General features: G+C 39.3%; 1 protein-coding gene across 4 annotated transcripts; it reads right to left on the bottom strand.

Moving 5' to 3' along the window:
* Window positions 1-160: 160 nt before the first annotated feature.
* ZC3H14 (zinc finger CCCH-type containing 14) lies at window positions 161-24,530 on the bottom strand. 4 transcript variants are annotated; one of them, XM_074585461.1, is made up of 17 exons: window positions 24,388-24,530; window positions 23,456-23,498; window positions 20,108-20,222; window positions 15,947-15,987; window positions 15,397-15,592; window positions 14,867-15,041; window positions 12,619-12,782; window positions 11,416-11,516; window positions 10,168-10,323; window positions 8,605-8,679; window positions 8,008-8,164; window positions 6,018-6,241; window positions 4,306-4,426; window positions 3,194-3,330; window positions 2,050-2,144; window positions 1,022-1,134; window positions 161-443 (listed from the first exon to the last, which is right to left on the bottom strand). In XM_074585461.1, exons 1-17 carry the CDS (start codon window positions 24,421-24,423, stop codon window positions 437-439), a joined length of 1,956 nt encoding a protein of 651 aa, XP_074441562.1. In that variant the 5' UTR covers window positions 24,424-24,530; the 3' UTR covers window positions 161-436. The 4 variants fall into 4 exon arrangements, with proteins under 4 accessions (XP_074441562.1, XP_074441560.1, XP_074441563.1 ...); XM_074585459.1 differs by having other exon boundaries at window positions 14,621-15,041; window positions 24,388-24,528; XM_074585462.1 differs by having other exon boundaries at window positions 14,873-15,041; window positions 24,388-24,527.
* Window positions 24,531-26,520: the final 1,990 nt, after the last annotated feature.

The raw sequence follows: 26,520 nt of genomic DNA, 5'->3' as shown, positions 1-26,520 counted from the left end.
AGTTCAGTCACTGGCTGCTGGGACATCCCTTCAGTTGGATGCATTGTTCCAAACGTTTGCTGAACAAAAAGTACTTCCAATACAGGAATAAGCTTTCTAAGCCCTTCTGATGATACACCTCCTTCTTCAACAAGAAACATTACCCAAACAGAACGCCACATGTGCTTTGAAAGTTTTTAATGGAATTTAAAGTAAAACTTTTCTTACGCAGACATTTTCTTCTTACAGTGTAAAAAAAATGTAAAATTGCTCAAACTTACAAACTTGGAAAATTAGAGACATTTCAAGTATGCAGTCAGCCTCATTTTATGAAAACAATGTATATTAAAAGTTCAAAAATGCATGAATTTTTCTAACATCCTGTGCCCCTGGTGGTTAATCTTCCTTTACGCTGCTGTCCGAAGGAGGCAAAGTTCAGTCCCAAGGTGTATCACAATCATTCGCTGAGGGGAAAGAGAAAAACAATTTGCGTAAGTAACAATCCTACCAGTCTGTGAAGGGGATTTGAGAAGTGATTTGTGTCCTGCCCCTGCACTGATTGAGACCTTTGCATTTGAGGGAAAGGCTCACGTGATTTGACTGCAGCTTTGGGAATTTTGCTACCGGTTTATGAAATCATGGAGCTTTTCTGCCAGAAATACCTGAACGTGTTGTGGAAAAGACATGAGATAAAACAATGGTAAAGAAGAGCTGACGTTGGATTTTCAGCTTTATTCAAATAAAACTCAGTAAACACAAGTCCAGGTCACGCTTCCAGTGACTCTGCCACAATCTATCTGCAGGCCGCTTGTCTTCCAGTGTTGCATCATATTAGTTAATGTTTATACTACAAAGACCAAACAGTACAGAGTCCTCTTTAAAAGAAAGATGCCTGTAACAGATATCTTTCTTCATACAATCTTCGTTGCTCATCACACACACATTACATTGCTCCTGTGAGTAAAATTACATTGGTGACATAAGTCACAACATACATACACTCTAAACCTAACCAAGAAAAATAAAATAAAAGGCATCTTACCTGGTCTGAGTTTGAGTTCGAGTCCATTTCAAGGCATGGCGTGGAGGTACAGCAATAGTTGGATGGTAAAAAGTGCAGTCTGGTCTTGTACACTGGGTATTAAATCTACAATGCTAAAAGCGAAAGTATTTCAGGAGAGGCTACTCGAAGTTGGGGGGCTGAACTTCCGAACAAGCTAACCTAGAATCTGTTATGTGCAAATTTGTGTTACTGTATGACAGAGCTGACTGATAGGTAACTGAACCAACAGCGACACAGACTATTCGACTCCATGACAGAAGGAAATCCTTTTTCAAAAGCGTTAATTATGAATGAGATGCTCCAACCCTGCCACTGCACTGACAGGTGGAAGTTCCTTTGCTTTTCAGGGTTTAGAGAGTTCAGTTTCCATTGATGTGCGCGCACAAGTTTGGAGCACGACACCGCATGGTCTGCAGGGCAGAGGAAAAGCCAGAGTATCTGGCTAAGAATATCTGGGAACAGAGTTCTGGGAACCCAGCGCATTTCAGCCCTGGTAGGGCTTGGAAACACACTAAACTTACTGGCGTAGGAATATGCAGGGACACAATTCCATAGAATAGAAGAATGTGAGTTATAAACTCTTGTACTATATAAATGACATTAATATACTTTAGGGTAACTGGGTATCTTTAAACTTCTTCTATACCGCAGCACATCTGAAGGAAGAGTCAAGAGTCTGAAACATATTCCTCCCATATAGGCTACAAGATGTCCTCCTCCTCCTCCTCCTCCTCCTCTGCCCCAGCACCCTGGCTGGGCAGATTTTTGACAAGTGCTACAGCTGGCTGCCTGTTTGAAACTCCCCAGAAGGATCTGGTAGAAAGATTATTTAAAAATATAATTTTCCAAACTCTTCAAGTCACTGCTTTTGAATAGTCTGAGATAAAGTTAGAATGTGAAAAGTAAAAGCAAAAAGTGTGAAATGCTAGAGACATTTCCTGACCCAAAGTAACACACTTCAAGTGTCTTTCTAGAAATTAAGGGAAGAGAGAAGGGAGAATTCTTACTTTTGGGTGGTAAAACGGACATTCCATTTTCTTACAAGCAGGAAAAAACTTGCACAGCGGACTACTGGAGGATATAGACGGTGTGGGTAGCGGTGCTAACAGCAGAAAAGAACAGGAAGTGAGTCAGGATCACAATAAATTGCTTTTTTAACACAGTTCCACACAAGCTTAAATATATCAATCCTTCTGCAAGAAATTACATTTTATAATACACCAAATTTCTGCAAGAAATATGGGAAGCCATATTTCTCCTCCCCAGGATCTCCTCCTGGGGTAGAACAAGACTACGGGGTAATCATTAGTCTGGGTTCTTCACCGTTTCAGGACAGAAGGTGCCATGGTCATGGCAACGCTTCCAACAAAGCAAGCAGAGCTTCTGGTAGGCAGAGAAATTCAAATGTTTAAATGTAGAGAGCAGGAAGTCTGTTCGAGTTCAAGCTAACCAGACTGAAAAGCGCAGGCAGCGCGCTTTCCAGGAATACAGAGGAGCTGCTGGAAGTGACACAGGAGATAAGCACATTGTACTCTGCCTTCTGGCAAAGTAACAAAACTGCATCCTACTAGGACTAAAGCGCTAAACCACTTCCAAAAGATCATGGCTTCAGTGGAGTAAAGGCCCTCCACCTTGGCACCCTCCAAAGGCTCAGGAATACCAACCCGTAATCCAAACACAGCTATTGCCTTCACTGGGTAACCTCATCCCTGAAAGTCATCTCATCGTTACATAAAGTTAACTCCTACAGTGTCATTAAAGAAAAAAATGCTCATACAGAGACAGAAACCTCTGTTTTCAACTTGTCCCCCAAGCTCTCGGTACAACACGTACTCAGTTGAAGAAACAAAACTGAGTAAAACTGCCATGCTGGCTAATCCCTTTAGAAGATGGGAACTACTTGTGCAAGTCACCACTTTGGCCTTGCACGGGTTTCACATGGACTCTCGCATAACAGCATTCAGGGATGTTTCTGAAAACAGTTTGTGCGGTAACACTATGTTATTATTCTTCATCTAGCATTAAGAGTTGAAATAAAATTAAGCCAAAACAAGCAAAAAATTATTTTTTCACCACTGTCAGTATCTGCTTCCAAAAATGTTGTTTTCCCTTCAGCACTTTCACTTAAAGCTCAGAAAAACAGGGGCTCACCTGGTTTGGGAGATGAATGGGGGGTTCGTCGACTGGCATGAGTGTAAGGACAGTCTGGCTTAGTGCACTTTGCATCGTATTTACAGTTTGGATGGATGAACAAGCATTTATCAGCAAATTTGCAGTTAGGAAAAACTCTGAGGGAAAAGAAATCAAGTCATAAACCCATTCCCAGAGCAAAACCCCCCCACAGCTGTTGGGCACAAAAGCCAGAATATCACAGAAAGCCAGAACTACAACAGGGTTTGCGCACGTGTGTTGGTTTCTTCCAAAGCAGAGCACGCAGGAATAGGGTACGAGCTGTACACGGACAGATCTGTGTTCATTTTCCCTGCGGACGCTCTTCACATGCAGCAAATAACTGAACTACCTCCCACTCAGTGGAGTTTAGCAGCAAGCTACTTGTTGCAAGCTATTCTTAAGCGTTATTCTTAGTGTGGGGTGCAGAGCAGCGCTGTGAATTCAGACCTTCGCACAGAGGGGCACAGAATTCCCTAAGTAACGTGGTTCATTCACAGAAGAGAAAGCGTTATTTTAAATTTAGTTATGTCAGATTTTAAAAAGAAAATTCAAGTGTCTGAGTAAATGAAGCTACCTAACCTAGTAACATTTATCTTAAAACACAAATTGGTTTTCTAGACTGTTGCTGCTTCTGGAAGAGACGCCAAAGGCTCTGTGCACATTCGAGAGTTAGCCTTTGCTTTCAAATAAAAAAAAAAAAAAAAAAGATATCACTGCATTACTATGTAATGGTACCCTAACATGTTCAAAAGCATTTTGACAGCTAGCAGAAGAGTGCCTGTTATTTTAGAATGACACCAATTCCCACCTCTCTAAGCACCACAAAACTACCAGCCTGTACACTAAACTCAGCTTTCTTCTGCGTGAGCACAGCTGGGAATTTACTTATTAAAAACATCAGTGTATTCTGACACGTGGTGGATGGGGGGAAACCAGACGAAATTACAGTGCGATAATCTAGCTCCGATCCTACCCTAGCAGACTTAACACTGCCTTGGAATATTTAGTAACACAGAAGGGAAATTCGTACCACCGAAATATAAATAAAAATAACAATAACATGCCACGGGGATGAGCTCTGCACTACTCACTTGCAAGGTAGCGTGGGGTGATGGTACATACATTCATCTCCATTTTTACAGGCAGGCCAGTACTTGCAACGCTCAAGCACCTTCTCCTGTTTTTGCAGCACATTTAACTGTTCCATATCCACTAGGAAGGAAAGAAAAAAGAAAAAAACAAAACCAAACAAGCTGTGACCTTTATGATTCTATATGCAATTTGGCGTACACATAATTGAAATTCATAGTATTTCCTATTCTCTCTCTCTTTTTATCCCAATTCTTGATAAGCCTCTATTAATCAAAAAAAGTCACAACAATAAAAATTTATGTACAATCATATAATCTGAAGAAAATTTCACAAACTACAAAATTAAAGAAGTCAAAATATTTGACTGAAAGCTGCTTTTTGGTGATTAAAAAAATAAATAAATAATCAAACTTGCACATTTATGAGCAAAATAAATTAATTTTCTTCACAAATCCAAATTGAGGCATGAAAGTCAAACAGACCAGATCTTGATCAGACAGGACAAACATTCTTCAACTGAACTTTAATTACGACGGTTCTGCTGAACCAAGCGTTAATAATAGCTATGCTTCCTTTCTCTAAGATACTCTTGGCTCTAGAAAATTATTTCAAGAGATAAAGTAAAATAAAAAAAAATTTTTAAAAAAATCTGTTTTTACACCAATCAGATACAATTTATTAGTATGGGGGCACACACTGAAAAAGAAGCACTTTCATGTAATTTGCTTGGACAGATACCACATTCACTTCAGTTACCAGAACCCAGACTCCATTCCAAAAAGTATTTTAAGAAATACCAAGCTATACGCGTAGTATTTCTGCAGCCAGGGAGACTGCAAGGACATGGCCTTAAAAGATCTTTCACTTTTCCCCCCATGGGTTTTTCATAATTGCATTGCACATTTACAGCTGGATCCATGAAATTTAAGAGTTCTCTGTATAGCTTCAAATACTATTATTTATTTATTTATTTCAGAAAATTTGGATGCACTGCTACTATGGAAAATAAAGGTCTTTATTTTCATAAGAAAACTAAAAAAATTAATCAAGTACGGCCTTAAGGCAAGCACTGAGGAGGTCTATGAAAAAACAATATCCTCTGTATTTTTCATCACTGTGTCAGCGTTCTAAACAATTCAAACATATGCTTCAGCAAGCAACTTCCGATATTATTCAAAAGGTATCCTGAATATACAAACCTTCAAGTGAAATCATACACTGTTTAAGTTCTACTTTCAGAGGTTTTAGCAACTTGACTCTACCAACACCTTATCCTTAACAGGCTTTGATATCACAAATCTAGACAGAAACATTAAAACAACCAGACATATTTTTGAAGTTCAAGGCACGGCAAAACATTTGTCGTAAAATCTCCTGTCCATCATCACGGGGACAAACAATAACGGGTCAACCAGAAGTGCAGGTTTCTGGCAATGAAGACAAACTACATTTTCAAAACAAAAAAACCCCAAATTTTACCAATATCGAGATGTGTGGAGAATTACATACGTGCCATATTGCTCGAGTTTACCAAGATAAAGGCTTCTAAAGATATGGCCCCACTGAAATACCACATTTCGTTTGCCTAAAGAATGTTCTAATTTGAAATATAAACACTATCACTTTGATTTCGTAGCAATGGTATCTCCAAGAGTTCTATCCACAATCAAATCAGCACATTAAGTTAGATCCTGTTGGTAAGCAGAATTACCGTCACAGCTGTCTAGCTGCCTGGTTACAATTTGCATCTGCTGTGCTCGAAGGCCTTTTAATCCTTTGCCAACACACATATTTTGGGTAACTGGCTTTAATCCTTCAGTTACACACAGATCTTCCTCTTCCTGATCAGAAAGGTATCCTGGTGGACTGGGCACACCGTCCAGTGTCACGATGAACTTGGGACTAGCAGGTTTCTCTGGCTGCGCAAGCTGGTCTCTACCGAACAAAGAAACGGAGTAAAAATAGATTCTCTGACTCGAGAGGTTTGAGTAAAAGTGCGCTGTGCTAGTAACTAAAAGTAGTACAAGCTAATCTACAGAGAGTCACACAGTAACAAACCCTCTTTTAATACTACTGTAACGTACTCCAGTTAACAGTTTGACTTCTCGTCTCCCTGAAGCACTAATAAGAAATAGAGTTTTCAATGGCATTCAGCAGAGAATTGGGCAGGTACATTGCAGTTTGTTCCACTGTGCTCAACAGATAGATCTGAAAGTTCATTTACAGACATGATTAAATAAAGGAAAGTGATTAATCTTTTGAGGAATTTACAGTTTTGAGACAAAGAAAGTGAGCTTAACTACCATTCCTGGAATCATGAACCTTTTAACACACAAAAGAGGTGTCTTGGAATCATGAACCTTTTAACACACAAAAGAGGTTATCTATCTCCTCCAAAATACTGACCAGTGCATTATGGAACAGTGGGTGTAACAGTTTTTAGGACTAGGAAGAGAGAACTGAAATACTGACAGTAAGAACTTCGACATTTGGCCTGATCGGAAGATCTGTCTAGCCTAGTATCCTGTATCTGACAGGAGTCAACATGGATAAAAGAGGGAGTATAAAAATAAGGGATGGATATATTTTCTCCAGTCTTCCACTGTCCCACCCATTTCACCCTAGGGATTACCTGAACGGCACGTGATTCTAAATATTTGGAAAATGCACTAAGGAGTTCTCATCTTTGACAGACAGTAACAGTATAAACTTTGTTTCTCTGTGAAATTAGGCTAAAAGCACCTACAGTGTTGAATGCCTTTAAGAAGAGAGAAAAACACATTAAAAACCTGCAAAAATTTACCACTCTCCTGCAGCACAGTCACAGTTTTCAACTGTGACATTGTGAGGTCAACTTCTGGGTATGTTTCTTCTTTGTTAGTTCTATTTTTAATTAACACAGGCTGTTCAATGCCACATGGAAAGGAAACATTAACAGTTTCTCAAACACAGCAGCCCACTGTGATGAAGTACATCCCATTGTTCCGCGTGGTTTTTAACTCTAATAGATAAGATACATAAAACTATTTGGTAGCATGAAATATCAGGCCTTTAACAAGTTAGGCAAATGACTGTGCACTGGCCATTGCTCCCCTGGAGAAATTAAAATATATCCAACACCACATCATTTGAAGCTGACATGAACTTTAAACTTCTCTTGGCCAAACTCACCAGTAGGGAGCCTTAAATCACTTCTCCCACATGACACTTAACTGTTTGTTGACTTATGGGTACTGAGCTACCGGCGTGCAGAATGTGCTGTTGTATCTCCAGCACTGAGAGCTCGGGATTCACCATTCCCAGTACTGCGTTAAAAGACATTTCTTAAGAAATGTAATCTCAGGGTGAAACAGGTGTAAAACTAAAGGCAATTTAAGCAAAATTATTACTAAATTAACATTTCAGAAATCAGAACAGATATGACACAAAACAGCAGTACTTCTCCGTTCCTCCTTCTTTATTCTTGCAAATCAAAAACATGCTCAAGCTACAGTTGACCGTGGGAATTATTTTCCAGTTAGAAGGAATTCTGGGAGGTTTTTTGCCACTGCTTTTTTTACTCTGCTATTCAATATCAGTCCATTTTTCATGATTTCACAGATCCTGGCTGGACTGACATGCACAAGTGTAACTGAGTGATTCCATATAAACCACAAACACGCTTTTCGACTAATGAAAGTCCTAAAGAAATAACTTCTTACCGTGTCTGTATCAGACGCCCTGAGAGTACTCGTACTGCCTCTGTGGCCCTCTTTCCTAGTTGCTGATTCTGTGGCACTATTTCCTCAGATAACTTGGGCTTCTTCAGGATAAATGACCTAGTATCTGTGTGGACCATAGATTCTGCATCATAGTAATCTGAAATGTGAGAAAAATTACATAGAAAAGAGAAAAATTACGTTGTAGTTGTACTCTTAACTTATAGCATATTTATTTAATATAAATTTAAATGGCCCATCAGCTAATTTTATTTTCATTTCTTACTAGTAGCTTCCAGAAAACATTTTTACTTCCTTGCTAATTCCATAGGAGTGGGTCAACAGAAGCCATAGACCATATTAGACCAGACCAAGAAACCATTACTGAAATGGCTGTGCTGAAACAACATTGAAGGGGATCCACAAACACCCAAAATCTTTCAGGCTTTGAACACCTACTGATGTCCTGCTTTTATTCCTTAGAGATGTAGAAACTAGAAAATACTAGAAATCAGTATACTTAATTGAAAAGGAAGTTATATTTTAACATTCACTGACCAGTAGTGTTCAACTGGAAAAGAAAAGATCACAAGACTTAACCTTGAGTCACTTGCAAGGTATCTTCAATCACAGGATCAATCTGCAGCCGAGAAGAGAGCTCCTTTTGTTCAGCTCCTAAAAAAATCCCATTAATTAGAAGCATATTTCACTCCATGTCAAAATGAAACCATACATTAAAGAACTCAAGCATACTCTTTTAATTCCTTTGATTAAAAAAAAAAAAAAGCCAACACACACTTCCACACCTGTAACAAAAAAACCACCATTCTCATTGTTATGAACCCCCTTCTCATTGTTTCAGAAATAGTAACAAGCTTTCTCCTGCCACATGGTATGGCAAAATCTAAATACTGAAAGACTCGAGTCTTTCCCGTAATCATTGCTCAGTACAAACTAAGTCTGTGGGTACGGCAACTTATAAAGGCCAAGTTCTTCCTCTGTAAAGGTCTTGACTATTCAGAGAACACACACAGAGGAAAGCAGCTAACTTCAAGGGACTACTTTACGGTCTTCTTAAAAGAGGTGAAACAAATCAGAGTAGCCCTGTTCTACATTTGACTTATGCTTTGAAAAAAATTATTTTGCTTTCTGTAGGTTTCCTAAGCAAGCTGTCATTTCCATTTCAATGGAAAAAGAGCGAATATATTTAGCATAAATATCTTCTCTGCATTAATTCTGTACTGATAAAGCTTCTTATGTACTTTACAATTTCAACTACTTTATGTTGGCAGAAGGATTCCAAACACATCTATATGAGAAATAAGAGACTGAAAAAACTGTTTTTTTTAATAACGAATGTTCACCATTACTTAACAATGAACGTGAGCTTATGTAACAAAAAAATCTTACTCAAACCAAATTTTACTCAACAATCTAAATATCTAAACACTTAGAAAGAGTAAACTAACTTCTTACAGAAGTGTTTTTCCACTGCTTACTTCCATGATTCCTTGTAACTAACACAGACACACACAGTTCGTTCTTTGTAACAAATTCATGCTGGAAAGATGCTTTGGTTGCCTTTAAATGTTAGCCATTTTCCTTCCAGTTTCATAACGGAAGTAAAAACAGCATACTGCTCACGCAGTTATCCTGGTATCAGCTGTCCTGTAACAGCAGGTATAGTACTCCAATATTTACACAAAAAATAAAACATTAGAACTATTTACGTGGTAACAATACGTCAGAAATAATCTTTTAGTACTTCATATGCTGCAAAATTATTCCAAATATTGAGTATCTCTCTCACATCTCTCTCACATGAAGCTTTGTGACAGAATTATTCCTACAAGATAGTAAGGAAAAAAATGCAAAGGATGGGGGAAAAGAGAAGTTATCCCACTATAAATGGATACATTTGCTTATTGCATTTGCTTATGCAAAATTAGTCTTTGGTGATATGCCAGAACCCTATACCACCCTTTGTGTGTGTGTACGTATCTGTCTTACAGCCATGCTTTAGAAAGCTCCTTGGTTTTCAGGGAATTTCCACATACAACTTTTGATGTTGACTTAAAAGTTAAAAGTATTTCTTTTCTCTGCTTAGCCTATTGTAAAATGACATTCCCTTGTATAAATTTTTAAAGAATATTATCAGATGACCTTGAATTCCTTCAACTGTCTGCTCCTTTGGCTCTTCTGCTTGTAGCTGAGAACTCAGAGCAGGCAGTCTGTTTTGCACATGGATTACATCTAACTGAGATTCTTCTGGGCTAATTCGAGTTCTTGGTGCAACTGGAACAGTCTGTTTCTGTGGAACTTTAAATAAAGAAACAATGATAAATCACTTACATGCAACTCAATCACACAACAGTACTATTTTTACATATAGTGCTAAAATAACTCTAATAAATTCCGACACACACACAAAAATCCCAAACATCTGTCTCCATGAAAAGCATCTTTAGCTACCTGTAAAATCCTTGAAAATACAAGTGATGACAAGACAACAGACCACAGGTGTTCACGATGACCATTTTGTAAATATGTTAATGTAGAAGGAAAATACATGATTCCTACAGTGAGTTTGCAGGATTTGAGAGAACGAGCAGGCAATAGATTTTGGATAGCTTTCAGCCTTGCTCCAGAAGGCATAAAAGTCATGGTTTAGGTAGTTTAGTGAATGCTCCTTCCCTGGCAATGTGCAATGCTTCCTGCTGACACCACTACGTTTACTAACACCCAATGAAATGAAAGCACATGAGATAACAGCTGGATTTGCCCTTCTTCGGCAGAAGTCTCTCCCAGCTAGAAGAACTAAACACCTACACACAGGCAACTGCTCAGTTGCTGTATCAACTGCAACTCAATATCTAAAACCACTGACCTAAATTGCAGCCTCACCGTTTAAAGAGACTATAAACTGATGTATCAATTGGTGTGTTGCTCATTATTTTGCACTTTTATTACCTATATCCAGTGCATATTGGCTTTTTGCTGTTTGGCTTTTTTTTCTCCTTCCCTCTCAGAAGGAAGGAGGAGAGTGCAGAAAGGAAAAAAGATCAACCAAATAGCTGAAACTAATAGATGCCTAATTCTGAACACTTTCCCCTTGACAACTATCAACTTCACAATACATCTGACACTTCCATATTGTATCTATAGAGTTTACAGACTGACTATCTTGATTAATATATTTTAAATGACTCTTTCCTCCCTTGTTTATGCTTTCATAATTCATCACTGAAGATTAATGTAGTCTTCACAGGATATTGAAAATCCCTTACATGTATCACTGACATGCGCTATTTAACATTCTGTTTTATCTCTAAGTGCTATCTTTAGCCTAAATTTCTAAAACACGGCTTGGAAATATTATAGCTTAGCACAAACAAAAATAAAGCTAATTACCAGTGGAATAATTGGTTGTTTTTGTAACTGATTCCTGTGCTTCAGAGATTGCTTTCAGTATTAAATTCTTATTGGCCTGTTTTGAAGGTGGCAACGAAGGTCTAAGGGAGATAAAAAACCATAATTAATTGTACATGAATTGCAACAGCAACGGTACCCATGTTAAACAGGTATTTCAACAGGTTAACGCAGTTGTACATAATACTGACAGAAATCATCAGTTAAGATTACTTTATCCATATTTGTTTTCAGCTTGTTAATCTATTCTCTGAATGGATGGGGATCCACAAAATGCTCTAAAAAATGGAAGTCCAGAGGCATGATTTCACCTCTCAGCCAAAGCTGCTGTAAAACCATGCTGCACCTGAAAGGCACAAACTGACATTCATTTCCTCCCACTTCTACCCCTCACATGCTGTTACCATGTTTGCATTGGCACTAATAGTTATGCAGCTGCACTGGGGAGTAAGATCCAGCTGAAAACTGACTCTATCAAAAACGTATCAGTTGTAAAAAAAGCTTTCCGTTTGTCTTTGAACATCTATCAACAATAAGGAAGTTTAAATCAGATAAATGTGCTGTGGCACTGAAGATAAATTCAATAAAGTGTACTAACTTAAACCATCTTATACAAGCTAGCGCTAGATCAGTATAACCACCTCTTCCCTAGTTTAAATGTTCTTCCTTTTATTGTTGAAAATCAGGTACAAAGTATCGATGTAATTTGATTGACACCAGACATAAGGAGCAGAAAAAAAAAAGAAAACCCTCTCAAGTCCTTTGAAAAGTTGAGATCACCTGAAAGACAAGTGATAATTGGTTTGAAAACTATTCCCAAAATAAAAGCAAAGCAATTAGAACTCTTGCATTTTTTTTAACCACATTAAATACCTGTTCTGAAACACGCCAACATTAATGTTCTTTTCCTAGTAAACTTTTCCCAAATAATGTAAGATTTCACATTCTGTTGCATTTTATGCACAATAATAAAAACAGGTTACAAAATCAGAGGAAAAAGGGGGGCATAAACAGATATTTCACTCATAGAGTTGTGAGATTGTACAAAAGATATAAAAATGGCTTACTGGATTTTGTCTGTCAATTTTCAAAACTGCAAACAGTTTTCCCCAACTTCCACTTTCAAAGTTTTTATTCATTAAATTCATTCTGGAAACCACACAGAACCACTGAGATCTTAAGTACCTTCTTTCTGGCTTTGCAGGTACAGACACACTGCTGGAGATGCTTCCTGTTCGCGATCCATAGTCTTCCTCTTCTTCCTCCTCGTCTTCCCCATCATTACAGAACTTTTTCACTTTGACTACTGAGCTTACAACAGGCAACCGTCTCTTCCTGGAGCTTTCTTCCTACAATAAAAAGAGACGCCAAAATAATTCATTTAGCATAAAACATGTATTAATAAGCCAGCAAATAAAATATTGCAATTCTACCTATAGCCAGAAGATGGAGAACTTCCATTCAAGTTGCACGAGTCTAGGACTACTGTACTGTCTGCAGAAACAAGTGACAGCACTGGAGAATATGAAAATCAGACATGTATCTCATTAAAAATGTAACTGTAAATAACATTTAGAAAAGGAGAAGAAAAAAGTCTGAAGTATAGACAATTTATCCAACATCTATGGACACAGCAGGGTTTTCCAAAGAAATTCATACTACCCTTCAAGATGCATCTGTTGAAAGTCTGACAGAGAAAAGCAGAATCAGTAAAAATAACCTTCTCCTCTGTATCAACTCTGATTTCAGATTAGTGTAAGGATTAACTTCTAGCAAACTGACATATTCCAACGGACGCTAATAGCTGGGCAGGCTGAGTTCAGGCAGTGCACTCACCACCACCACAGCGCATGTGGTAGCGACAAATTTTAATGCTAGGCTGTGTGAAAGCACAGGAGAAAGCACACGTCAATAATTCCTGTAGGAACCACCACTCAGCACTGAACTACACAGGAGCACAATGAGGCATCTGGATGCCAGGTTTGCACACAGTAACCTTTACATGATCCTGTATCGTCCAAGGAGAAATATCCTAAGGGATGGACCTGGACTACACAGATACAGAAGACTCATACGGTAAAATACTGAACACCTAAATAAATGATCTTTTTAAAGATAAAACTTCCCAAAGCACAAGAACTTGTCTAAGAAAAGGCAGAATACAGCAAAAGTCCACAGTTCTAAGAAACAACCCTAAAATAGCCCTCTTCTGGATATTATTCATGAAATAGTAATAGAAGAAAATTTTCACAGGAACTTTTTCTAACATTTCCAAAGAGAGATGTGACTGTCATTCAGCAATGCCCACTTTAAATAAATCACTATATTCTCATTCTCACTTCCCTATCTTAAAAACCAAAGACATCAGCACATATCTTTGTAAAGCATTCCAGATTTCCAAATAAAATCCATCATCCTTTATACAGAACTAAATAAGTAGTAGCAAAGCAGAGAACTACATAAGCAGTAACACACACAGATACACTTGGAATACAAGGTGTGTAAAATTTCTGCTTCATTATAACATTAGCAACCATAACAATCTTCATTCTTCTCACAAAGGGCTCGACTAATTCATATGGCTAGTCTTAAAAATATGAGCTAGGTCTACCACCCTGCCTAGCTTAGTCTGGCCTCCAAAGTATGTAGGCAGCAATCACCTTTCAGTTTGTCCTTGCATAACACCCATCCCAAAGAGTTCTAAATACTATGGTTCTAAATAGTATAATAATAATAATCCTAATAAGCAACATAACCAGGCTTTAGAGACTAATGTTTATCTAGCATAGGTATGAATAAACAGCAAAAATACTGATTTACAGAACTGTGTAAAGCTGGAGATTTACATCACACTTAGAGAAGATCATGGTGTTCCAATGATCTGGAGATCAAAATTATTATTTCTGTTTCATCATGTGCATCATAACTATGTGCTAACCTATTAGTCCAACTAAATATGGCATGAAGATGTACAAGCTAATTAATGCTGAGATGCAGCAACCTGTCAGGTGATGATGTTAAACTATGCAATCTCTTTTTATCAGTGGACCCAAAGAATGAAATCCCAAACCTACTGGTATCGGTGACAGAAGTCCTTTGATTTCTCTAAGCTCAAGATTTCACTGGAAACATACAATCTAGGTTCCTAGCAACTGTAAAATATTGCAATAGTTTAGACCGTACTAACCTCACTGCCTACTTTATCGGCACTAAGTTTGGAGGTGGGTCTGTAACTTTCTGCTAAGCTGACAAATGCTTCTGGATTGCACAGCTGGCCTGTCTCCAAAGACCTGCAGCTTTGTGTGTCTAACTGCCGGCTCCCCTGTAAGCTGCCCTGTTGTGACAATCTGTGCACATGTATATTGCCATCTGCACTCCTGCTAGCTGGTGGACGGTAAATTTCAGCGGAAGGACGAGAAGAACCATAAGTTACAGTTACAATAGGTTTCTTCCGTGACAAAGGATTCTCCTGCACGAAGTTAAGGTCTTCATCAATTAGATCATCTGGTTCAGGTTTAATGTCAATTACAGCTTCAGAAGGTGACAGTTCCCTCAAAGGCTTGACTGTAGATGTTAAGCGGGATGTAGAACCATCTTCACAAGACTGCCTGTTAAAATCAGAAATTGCCAACTATTAACTCATCTGCAAATAAAGTTCTGGAAAACGAGAACTGTCTTTTAAACAAAGCCAGCAGGGAAAAATGATGACAGTATTATTGTTCATACAAATCTAACACGCTGATCACTACTTTTAGTTTGGACAATTAATCTCCACCCATCTGTTGCTTGAAGAAATGGAACTGAATTCCTGATTTAATATTTTTTATGCAACAAATTGTAGCAATGCTTTACTGTTCAAAACCACCTTGATGTTTCCGAGTATCTGTGCTCTTCAGAATGGCTACTGCAGTCACACAACTACTAATGTCGGAATGTGTGTTAGTAAATAACCAGAAGCTTTACCGTGAAGCAGTGTTCCTTTGCTCCTGGGAGCTAGTTGAAACTCTCGAGTCATTTCTTTCTGTTCGAGTGCTCGAAACTGCAAGAGGTGGCAAGGTATCCTCACGCCTCCTCTCATCACTCACACATGAACTGCTTTTGCTGGAAGGAAGGCTGCTCTCAAAGATATTAGATTCTGAAGATTTCGCACTAGTTGGTTCTGTGGAGACAGGTACCTTTCATTTTTATATCAAAGCACAGCAATACAGATTTTGCAGTAAACGTAGCTAAGAAACTGCAAACAAGACGTCATGCAGATCTGAAAACACAACATGCTGAAAGCTGTTTCAGCTGAAAACATCATCAAGAAACACCCAGAAATAAATTCTGGACTCAGAAATAAATTCTTTATCTCAAAACATAAAGCAATTTTCTAAAGAGTCAGGTCCCAAAAGACCATATAAATTGAAAATTAACAAGAGTCAGCTAAGATCTTTTTTGAAACTCATTAGACACACAACACTACACAGAAAAGATAAACCTACTTTCACTCATAACTAATTTTCTTACTTACCAGTAGTCACAGATCGCAGCTTATCCAAAACACCATGGAGCCTGAAATAGATGGGGGACAGGGAAGGAAGCAAAAGAGAAAAAGGAGAAATAAAAGAACTTTAACTTACATTCAGAATCATCATCTTTCAGAAATGAACTGCCTTTCCCCTCCCATAACAAGCATCTCATTTATCTAAGACTGACATATGTTTAACCTCAAAAGGGAGGCATTAAGTATCTTGCCTCCACAGTGAGTCTTAATACATGCAGGTAGTGTATTCATCACATCATCATCGCTCCAGATCATACTTTTGGCATTTAGTTGGTATACATAATTAAAGCCAGTACTTTTCACTCTTTCACTACAATCAATGGTGTGAGTTAAGTGTCTTCAAAAGGAGTGATTCAAAAAACCTAAGTATAGCTGAAAATTTTACTTTGTATATGAGAGTTTAATTACACAGCAGAGTTAAATATAATTCTAAATACAAACCTAAACAATATACAATTCACAGCATTTAACATACTCAGGATTATTTCAGCATGCTTTTTATATACCAACAATATTCTTTGAGACACACTGATGAGCAAAACCATTTCAGCAAGGTACCAAATTTGCCCTTTGGCTGTGAAAAAGGCACCAAGCTGAAGCAATACATAAAATCAAAAGGCTATAAAATAATAAGGCTGTTTAAAAATAAAAAATCATTACAGTGAGAAGAAAGAAAAAAAAAAAGAAAAAAAATCCCAACACTTAAATGCATATCCTACTTGGAATTCAAACCTGATCATGGGCATCTCCAGAACTTAGACTGAGTATGAGAAAGGACTTGAGGAACAAAAACATATTGAAAACTGGGAAAAGTAAGACTGTATGTGAGCATAAGGGAGGCTTACACTCACCTCCTTGTGAGTTTTCACTAGAAGACTCTTAAAAGTTTCATCAACTGAGCTCTGCTGATGCATATCAGTTTTCACACTGACCTCCAGATAACTGTGACCTGACACTTTGTTCCGAGTAAGAAGCCTTGGCCAACCAGCAGGATTGCCAGGTCTGCCACAGAATTGCTGTGAAACTTACAAGCTACAGAGACAAACCAAGGAAGGCAGACCTTATTGAGTATTGTATTTAGCCAGAGACCCAATATTTAAGAATGTAAACATTATAGGTTGCCTTCAGAAGAAATAAAAGCATATAAAACTCCTAACTACAATGCTATTTAACTTTTTTCCACCAGTCCTCTACAGCTTATTGCATAGGTTTCGCCTTGTCTTCTTTTCCATCATTCTCTCAACCAATACCTACCTCATTACCTGATAAAGTACTCTGACATTGAATTTGTATTTATAAACAAACGTGGATACTGAATTGAGATTAAAAGACTCATTACATTTGGAATTCACGCAGTTGTCAAAACCAGCAGGAGATATATCTACATATAGTTGATATTCAGTTCTAAATATACATATTAAAAAAATAATCGTGACTTCTCTTCCCTGCTGAAATTTGCTTTCTCTGCATCTGTTTTTTTTTCAGTAAAGTTTTAGTTTCATTTATAAAGCCATAAAAGTGTTTGTTGCTATATATTATTGTGTTACTTCTTCCTGTGTATCAGGATTCAGTCAAAACCCTAGTACTGGAATTACCTTCATCAACTTGTAAACCTCACTAATTTGTCTAACTGATTCACAAAACTATGAGAAAGACAACTTCATTACTTACTGCTACAGTGAAACCCAAAATCTTTGCTGAGACAGGCCACAAGAGGGAACGAATAACTGAAATGCCTGTGTACTTTTTAAAAAAAGGGGTGCATGCTTAATTGCACTCCTTTCTTGTATTTTTGACAAATGTCAGAAATAAATTGAAAACTTTGAAAACAGACTCAAATTATACCCATTCAGGTAACTCTGTCACATGAACACCCATCAGTTTAAATAGTTAATATAGAACAGTGTCATAGTTGGAACTAATCTTCACTTTTTGTCAATGCTTGTTGTTTCATAACATATCCAACTTCCAAAATGTTTTTCTCTGCTATTTAATAGCACAGAAGCTCCTAACCAAATAAAGGGGAACTTGACTAATCACACAGAAGAAATACTGGAAGTGAATGTAAACAGCCAGTATGAAAATGTCAAAGAAAGCAAACTCAAAAAGCAGAAAAAAGAAGTAGTAGTTGTCTAATCTATACAAAACAAAATAATGTTCCTTAAAACTATATTAGGTTAGACACTCAGAAATAAGATTAACTTGAAAAAACACACAACTCTGAAAGGAAGAAAAATCTCTGGAGTGAAATATCTGTTTGGGTACTCTGAAACATGGAGCTAATTAAAGGTTTATACTGTAAGTCAAATTCAGTATTAGAAAATGCATGAGAAATATAATGGCTAAGGCTGTCGTGCCACATAGCATCATTTAACCTACACTGCCAGGAGTTTAGAAAAGAGTTCATCTGTTGCTAATTTGTCCTGCTCACGATAATTCTGGGGTTCTGCTTTGGTTTTGTAGAGCTGGGTGATGGTAAGAAATAAATAGCCTGAGAGGTGGGAATACCTAAGCATTTGGTGCTAAGCCTTGTCAAAGACAGTATACAGAATTAGATCCACTGCTCATCTGTCCTGATATAGTAATTCACATGCACAACTGCAACCTGAAGCTCTATTAGCATAAAAGCAAAGAAGTTTGTCTTTGAAGAACTGTTTTACATCTAACTACATTGAATCATAGAATGGTTTGGTTTGGAAGGGACCTTAAAGACCACCTAGTTACAAAACCCCTGCCATGGGCAGGGACACCTTTCACTAGACCAGGCTGATCAAAGCCCCATCCAGCCTGGCCTTGAACACTTCCAGGCGTGGGGCATCCACAACTTCTCTGGGCAACCTATTCCAATGTCTCACCACCCTCACAGTAAAGAATTTCTTTCTAATATCTAATCTAAATCTGCCGTCTTCCAGTTAAAACCATCACCCCTTGTCCTATTGCTACACTCTCTGATAAAGACTCCCTCCCCATCTTTCCTGTAGGCCACCTTTAAGCACTGGAAGGATGCTACAAGGTTTCCCTGGAGCCTTCTCTTCTCCAGGCTGAACTACCCCGACTCTCTCAGCCTGTCCTCATAGAAGTGCGCCAGCCCTTTGATAATCTTCCTGTCCCTCTTCTGAACTTGCTACAACAGGTCTATGTCCTTCTTATATTGGGAGCTCCAGAGCTAGACATAGTACTCCAGGTGGGGTCTCACCAGAGTGGAGTACAGGGGTAGAATCACCTCTAGACCACCTTCAACCTGCTGGTCACACTTCTTTTGATGCAGCCCAAGCTGCAAGCGCACACTGCTGGCTCATGTTGAGCTTCTCATTAACCAACACCCCCAAAGTCCTTCTCCTCAGGGCTGCACTCAATCTATTCTCTGCCCAGCCTGTATTTGTGCTTGGGACTGCCGTGACCCAGGTCCAGGACCTTGCACTTGGCCTGGATGAACTTCATGAGGTTTGTGCAGGTCCACCTCTCAAGCCTGTCCAAGCCTGGATGGCATCCCTTCCCTCCAGTGTGTCAACCGTGCCACACAGCTTGATGTCATCAGCAAACTTGTTGAGGGTGCACTCAATCCCACTGTCCATGTTACCGACAAAGATGTTAAACAGCACTGGTCCCAGTACTGACCCCTGAGGAATGCCACTTGTCACTTTTCTCCACTTGGACATTGAGCCGTTGACCGCACCTCTTTGACTGCGACCATCCAGCCAATTCCTTAACCACTGAGTGGTCCACCCGTTGAATCCAAGTCTCCCTAATTTAGAGACAACGATGTTGTACAGGACAGTGTGAAATACTCTCATCCTCACAGCAGGCTTTGCAGGAATAATTTTTTTTAAGTCAACATATGGCTCTCACTTACCTGAGCATTTCATACTTCATTCAGAAATTTGACTGGACTTATGAGCAAACAAGGAATATAAGCACTCCAGTCCTTTGCCACTTAACTATCACTGCAATAGCCTAACTGTTGAGAGACTACAAATAATTTACTGATTAGACCTGCAAAGTAAAAGTTTTGATTATTGTAAATTACACAACGGGAAGGATAAGAAACTTCTTAAATTCTCAGGTTTCACTTATAGAAAGCAGTCCCGATTACTGGTAAGAAGTGTGACAAGTAGCTTACAAACATACCAGACAGTAAACCTGACAGTATTGTTTCCAAGGAAAAGGGAAAGGTCTTCTGTCATCTGCTCCTGACTCTTCTTATTGGCCACCATAACCATAATATAATCAGGGAGCTCTTCATCTAATAGAAAGAGAAATATGTTGCTTTAAAGTACAATAAATCATAAAAGACATAACAAACATCCTTAAACATGTAACGAGAAATTTTTTTGGCAGTTTTACTATAAAGACACTGCAGGCAGAGAACTAGGTAAGCAAATTAACAAGACTTCCATTTCCTCTGAGGTTCAAGACAAGTTTCAGCTAAGAGTGAGGAATAAAAAATAGTCAACTTCACAAGAACATAAGCTGACGATAAGACCAAAGTATTTAAAAAGTGAGTAAATAACACACAAAAAGATAAAAGAAAGCCACTCTGCTGCCTATATCCTTTTACTTGAAAACTAACAACCATCTACAATTTTCATCACTTCAAGTATTGCCAAATATAGTACCGTATCCTTGTCAAATTTCCTTTAGCTACAAACACCAAACAGATAAATATCCCTTTCTGATTCGTGCATTAAACAAATCAAAACAGTATTAACTACTAGATTTTCCACCTGAAAAAAAATCCCAACCCAACACCAAACAGCAACCCCACGAGTCTGATTCTCTAACTCCCTAACGTATGCAATTTCATACACAGTGAGAAATCTATTCCCCTGCTGGACTGCTCCCAGAGGGTACGCCTACACATCAGAATGGCCAGGAAGGTGCTCAGAATCTGACATTAATGCATTACAGGTTTGGGGAGCTTGGTATTCAGCTTTTTGCTTTGCCCTAGCTCTGGTCTACTCTGAAGGGACTGAATGGCGCATTTGTTGCTCAAGGACATTAGGTATGCTTCTTGAGCACGTATTTCAATTTAGTTTAATCAAACACCTCATGCTCTCCAATACCACTCCATTACATGAACATAACAATAGAAAGTGAAGATATTTGGGAAATCCACTTCAAATTGTGAATTTGAACCAACACAGCTGTTCTCATTTCATCAAGTTAAGTCTGTACACAACATTAAAAAGACATAAAAATGAAAAATCTTAAATAGAAATCAAAGGAACTGCCTTTCTTCTGTGTCTCTCTACATACCTGGTAAATAATTCATCCGTACGCTAGACTACAGAACTAACATGCATACATTGCATCTGCACTCCATTATCACTGTTCAAGTGTTCCAACATAACACATTCCTAGCCTAAACCCTAACTTTTAGGTTTTCTGCCTTTTTTTTTTTAGTGCAAACCACAAGTTGTATAAGATGGATAGATAGATAGATAGACAGATACCCAGAACTTAGAACAAATTTTATTTTTTGGCCAAGCTACTTTTAAACCTGATCAACTCCTCACACTGTTTAACATATGATAAAGAAGAAGATACTTTAAGTATACATCAAAACATAAGTTAGCACGACTACCTGCAAAAGTATGATAGACAGATAGAAACAACTGCTTCTCTCAGTTACTGCGTCGGCTTATGCCAACTTAAATTGTATGCAAAACTACAGCCTCTTGAAAATTTTTATAGTTGATGAATATTTAACTACCTTTATTTTGCTTCACAGATACAAATTTTTCCTTTGTTAAGTTCTACACAACAAATCAGTTTCAACACATCTTGTTGTAGAAGACTTTTCGAAAGAAAAGAACTAGCAGTTACAGAAAGAAACAAAAGCATGGTTCTGGCTTGCAGAAGCTAGAATGAGGGAGAATCAATTTTTACCAGTTACCAAGAAGAAGAAATATAAAGTTTTTGAAAAACATTGCTTGAAAAGTTGTCCAAAATACTCTTGTCAAGAAAAGAAACCTGGAACAATGATAGAAATTTGGAAAGAGTGATGTAAAAACAAAAAAGAGGCCAAGGGAAGTCAGACTTGGCAATAAAGAATACGAAGTTATTTAAAGTTCAGAAGCTGACTGAGAATAAAGTGCAGACACTGTACGCTGATCTTGGGAACAGCCTTATGAATACAGGAAACAGAAAGAAAAGAAAAACAAAGAAAGAATACTCAGCCGTAGCTGGAATCAAAGATTACTACTATTCTACCAGCATCTTGGTATAGAGATAAGAAAGGTTTTTTTCAGAAATGCAGGAAAAAGCAGACAAAGAATCAGACTGAGAAACTGAAACCTGGAATGACAGTAAAAAACCAAAAACAAGTTACTGAAAAAGACAACTTTTGAGATGGTGAAAAAAAGATGACCTTGCAACAAAAAACTTCTAAACACAGTTCCTTGGCACCTGCTGAGTTCAGAACATCAGCTCGTATGTAACTCCCTTCCGTGGAGTCAATACATTTTGATTCTATACACACAATGGCCCTCTTGAAATAGGAAATACGATGAATTCAAGATCAAACTACAAACTTTGAACTTAGTTCTGCAACTCAAGGGATCTCTGAACTATGCTCTTAATTCCTTTCCTTCACCTGAAACCCGAGAAGTATCACGGACAACACGGCAGTTGCAAGACTGAAGTATTCTGCTTCCAACAGAACACTGTCTTAAGTTATCAACTTTTACTCCTGTAAATAACAGCTGCTCTTAAGCGCAATATCCATTTAATCCTGGATTCAGGAAAAGAAAAACAAAGCAGAACACAGACATTCACACTGCTTAAATCTCCTCACAATCCAATATAAAATCTCCCCCTGCCTCTACGACTCAGTTAAATATGTTTACCAATGTTAGCTTAATGTAGCTCTTAGTTTTCCCCTTAACAGTCAAGCTCTTACATTTTGCAGATTTGTCCCACATAATGTTTCTGACACGGCCTTTCCACCTCCTAAAACAGTCAGCCTATTTCTGTCTTACAGTAATACCCTAATTCTCCTAATGTTGACAAATGTCTCACCCTGAATTCCAAAGTCTGTTTCAAAGATGCCTATGAAACTCTGAGTCCATCTCAGAGTGGTCACAGGTAACTGCTCCTATATTTGCAAGGATCTTGCTTTATATGTTTCTCCTTGTGCTTCCTTAAATATTCACAGACACATCATTTTTTGTTTGTTTTTCTTTCAAATCCCTTGCCACCATTTCTCCTTGAAAGGGGAGACAGCCTTCTTGGCCATTTCCTTCTAGATGTCCGCGTACTGCCTCTTATGCTTAGACTATACATATTTTCTGAAGTAAAGTCTTTTTCTTTCAAACTAGTTCAGAACCTTAGGTAATTCATCTCATGTTTAAGGCTTCTGTAGGCAGTAATAATATGTAATAAATAATAATAAGTAAATATGCTGTTCCATTAACTAGCTGGTTGTTTCCTAACAACAAACCTAAAGAAGATTGCTAAACACATGATAAAACTTACCAACATAAGCCCCCAGCTCCTGCAACTTTCCTTTTATAGCACCCTAAAAAATAATGAAATAGCATTTAAGGGATGGAGCAACAAAGTATTTCTAACTGCAAAACGGTGGAAGACTTAGCAAAGTTCTTCTCCTTAACTGTTTGAGCATGTTGTTTAATTTTCCTATTCTCCAGTGCTCATGATATAAACGTTCTAACAGTGAGGGACTGGGAGCAGAATAGCAAGAACTGTCAGGAATCTTGCAGCCTCTACGATACTTCCTATATCCCAGTTCCCGGTGCTACCAGACAACCTCCAAGTCCCAGCTGTCTTTTTTAAAGCAGCGACCATCCGGGCTCATAAGGTGCAAAGAAAACGTATCCCGGATGGTTTGATACAAGCTCATTCCCAGCTCAGCAAGAAGAAAAAACCCTGCCAGGATTTTCAAGCCGTGATTGCTGAGCAGGAGCAGCTTGACGAAGACCTGACGGTAACGGGGACTTACACCAAATTGCCCGGCCGCGGCTGCTCCCCCTCCCAGGCAGCCCCCAGTTCCGGGCCTGACTCCCAGGCGGGACGCTGCAGGGCGAGAACTCCATCTGCGGGGCAGAGCTGGCAGCTGCCCTCCGGGGTACGGTACGACCCCGACTGCGCTTCCCAAAACAGTGACACTCCTGCTCGTGGCCCTCCCTGGGGAGCCCCGGGGCCGAAGGCCGCCCGCCGCCGGGAGCTCCAGGTTACCCCGGCCCGGCTGGGGGTTCACCCCGCCGCTTCCTTCCCCCGGCAGAAGGGGGCTCGGCGGTGCGGGGCCCGCAGCGCGCCGGCCACCTCCGCGTCTGAGGGAGGCCAGAGGGAACCCGGCGCCTCAGCCATCGGCCGGGCCTGCCCCCCGCAAACGGGGTCAGGCCCTTGCTGCGGGTGGAGAGGGAGCGACCCGGCTGCTTCTCTCTCACCCGTATCTTGCGGCTGATCTCGGTGCCGATCTCCATGGTGGTGGTGGTGGTGGTGGTGGTGGCGCCGCCCCGGTCCCTTCCCGCCGCGCCGTGCCCCGTCTCCCCTCCCACCGCGGCCTCCCGGCTCCGTTGCCGCCGCCGCGGGCCGCGCCGCCTCTGGAGCGCCGAGACGCAGAGCGCGCGGCCTCCGCCTGCGGCGCCCCCTGCCGGGCGGCGGCGCTACCTCCGCGCCGCCCCAGCCCCGCCGGCGGGCGCCGCCTGCCCCGCAGCGGGCACAGGCCCGAGGTGGCCCGGTGGCCCCCTAAGGCGGTGGCCGCGGGGAGAAGGGGGACACGCAGCCCCCGCTGGGAGGCCGGTGGGGAGGGACAGTGGGCCGCCCCTCACCGCAAAGCGCTGCTGAGCCCGTGGCTGCGGCCTGGCCGCCTGGGCGAGCGCGGGGCAGCCACCACGCAAGAGTAAAGGAAATAAATATATCTTTTTGGCGTATTTCTAAATAGCTGCGTGTCAGAGGGTCTACTCTTAATAAGTCGAGTGTCACATTTAGCTGTTTTTTTGAGTTGCTTTTTTCTTCATTCCTGGTTTTTATAAAATTGGTTTATAAAGTCCTGTCACATGGCTCAGGGTAAGTATGAATGTCCTAAGATTAACTACAAGGTTATTTCAACATTAGTGCTCTTTCTTAAAAGTACAAAAAATGACAATTTAAATATTTGTTTGTAAAAAAAAAAAAAACATTATGGTATAGGAATACACAAAGTATCAAAGTAACTTTTCATGCCATACTACAGCTATACTATAAAAGCACTTTACTATTAAATTTTAGTTTTGTGACCCCATGTTAGACTGATAAGATGTCTTAAAACAATGTGCTTTTTTTTTGTTCTTCTTACAAAGAGATGGTTGTATCTACTAGTCTTATTGCTACCCGGGATCAGTTGCAGAGGGAGGAAGAACTCTCTGGAAGTGGTGTTTGAGCCACGCCATTTATCTTTGGCACCAACGTCCCAGCTTTGCTTCAGCTGATTTAGTGAGCAGTAACGTTACAGAAAAAGGCTCTTTTACAGGTAACGCCACTAGGTAAAATAAACTCCAGGCGTTGTAGTTAACAGCTGTATTAATCTCTTCCTGCATCACTGCTCCTAATATAAACCAAACATCATACGGAGATAGCCTAGACTAATTGTTGCTAATGATCTGTGCTGTTTGCCTGACTATACTTCTAATATACTGGTGTTTCAGTGAGATACCACTAGTAATAGATTAGTTTAATTACTACATTCCATTTTAACCTTCAAGAGATGCATTTTGTTTTCAAGATTTCAAGTAAGCTGTATTACTTAATTATTGGAACAAGAAAAATAATTATTGAAGGACAGAAATAGGAATTGAGTTTATTTCATAACCAACTAATGGATTTACTTTAGAAAGAAATATCGTGTTTAAAAAAAAAGTATTCTTGCGAATAACAACAGGAGCTCATTGCGTCAAGTTCAGCACCACATTATGTGTAGGAAAACTGCCTATTTTCATCTAGGAAAATTCTATAACCTTAATTAGTTACTTAGTAGAACATGGTTCAACATTTTGCAGTGCCCTATAAGTAAAAATGAATCTTGCAAACATGAAATGTCAGGCCTCAAGCATGTAATAAACATATTGTATGTTCATTTTTCTAGCACCTTCAATTCTTGCCAGTACCATCAAGAAATATGTAATGACGCTATCTCTTGCTTTTCACAAATAAGAAATGGAATGATGAAAAAACAGGGAGGCTTCAGACACTTCTGAAACATAGAATTGATGAGTAAAGTGAATTTAGAGAACAGCTTTAGGAGTCGTATGTAGAATCAGAGGTATTCTGACTTTTCAGTTCATGAAGTCACTATTCTGCATGGCTAGTGAGGAAATCAAGATCCTTTTCCACATAACTTCTTCATTGTTTCAGCATCCTGGGGATGGCCCTTTAATTCCTGGATTATCCTGCCTGCGTTTTTCATCAGAAATGGACAACTCTCCACTAGGCCAAGGAGTATATACATACATACCGCTTTTCTGCCTGGAGGGTGACTGATTCTGCTTCCCATTCGGCTTACTTCCAACTTTCTGTCTTACCATTAGTCACTGCAAAGACCT

The sequence above is a fragment of the Larus michahellis genome, chromosome 4 (genome assembly GCF_964199755.1).
Source record: "Larus michahellis chromosome 4, bLarMic1.1, whole genome shotgun sequence".
Classification (NCBI taxonomy): Eukaryota; Metazoa; Chordata; class Aves; order Charadriiformes; family Laridae; genus Larus; species Larus michahellis.
The sequence above is the reverse complement of the archived record's forward strand: the minus strand, read 5'-3'. Positions and strand labels throughout refer to the sequence as shown.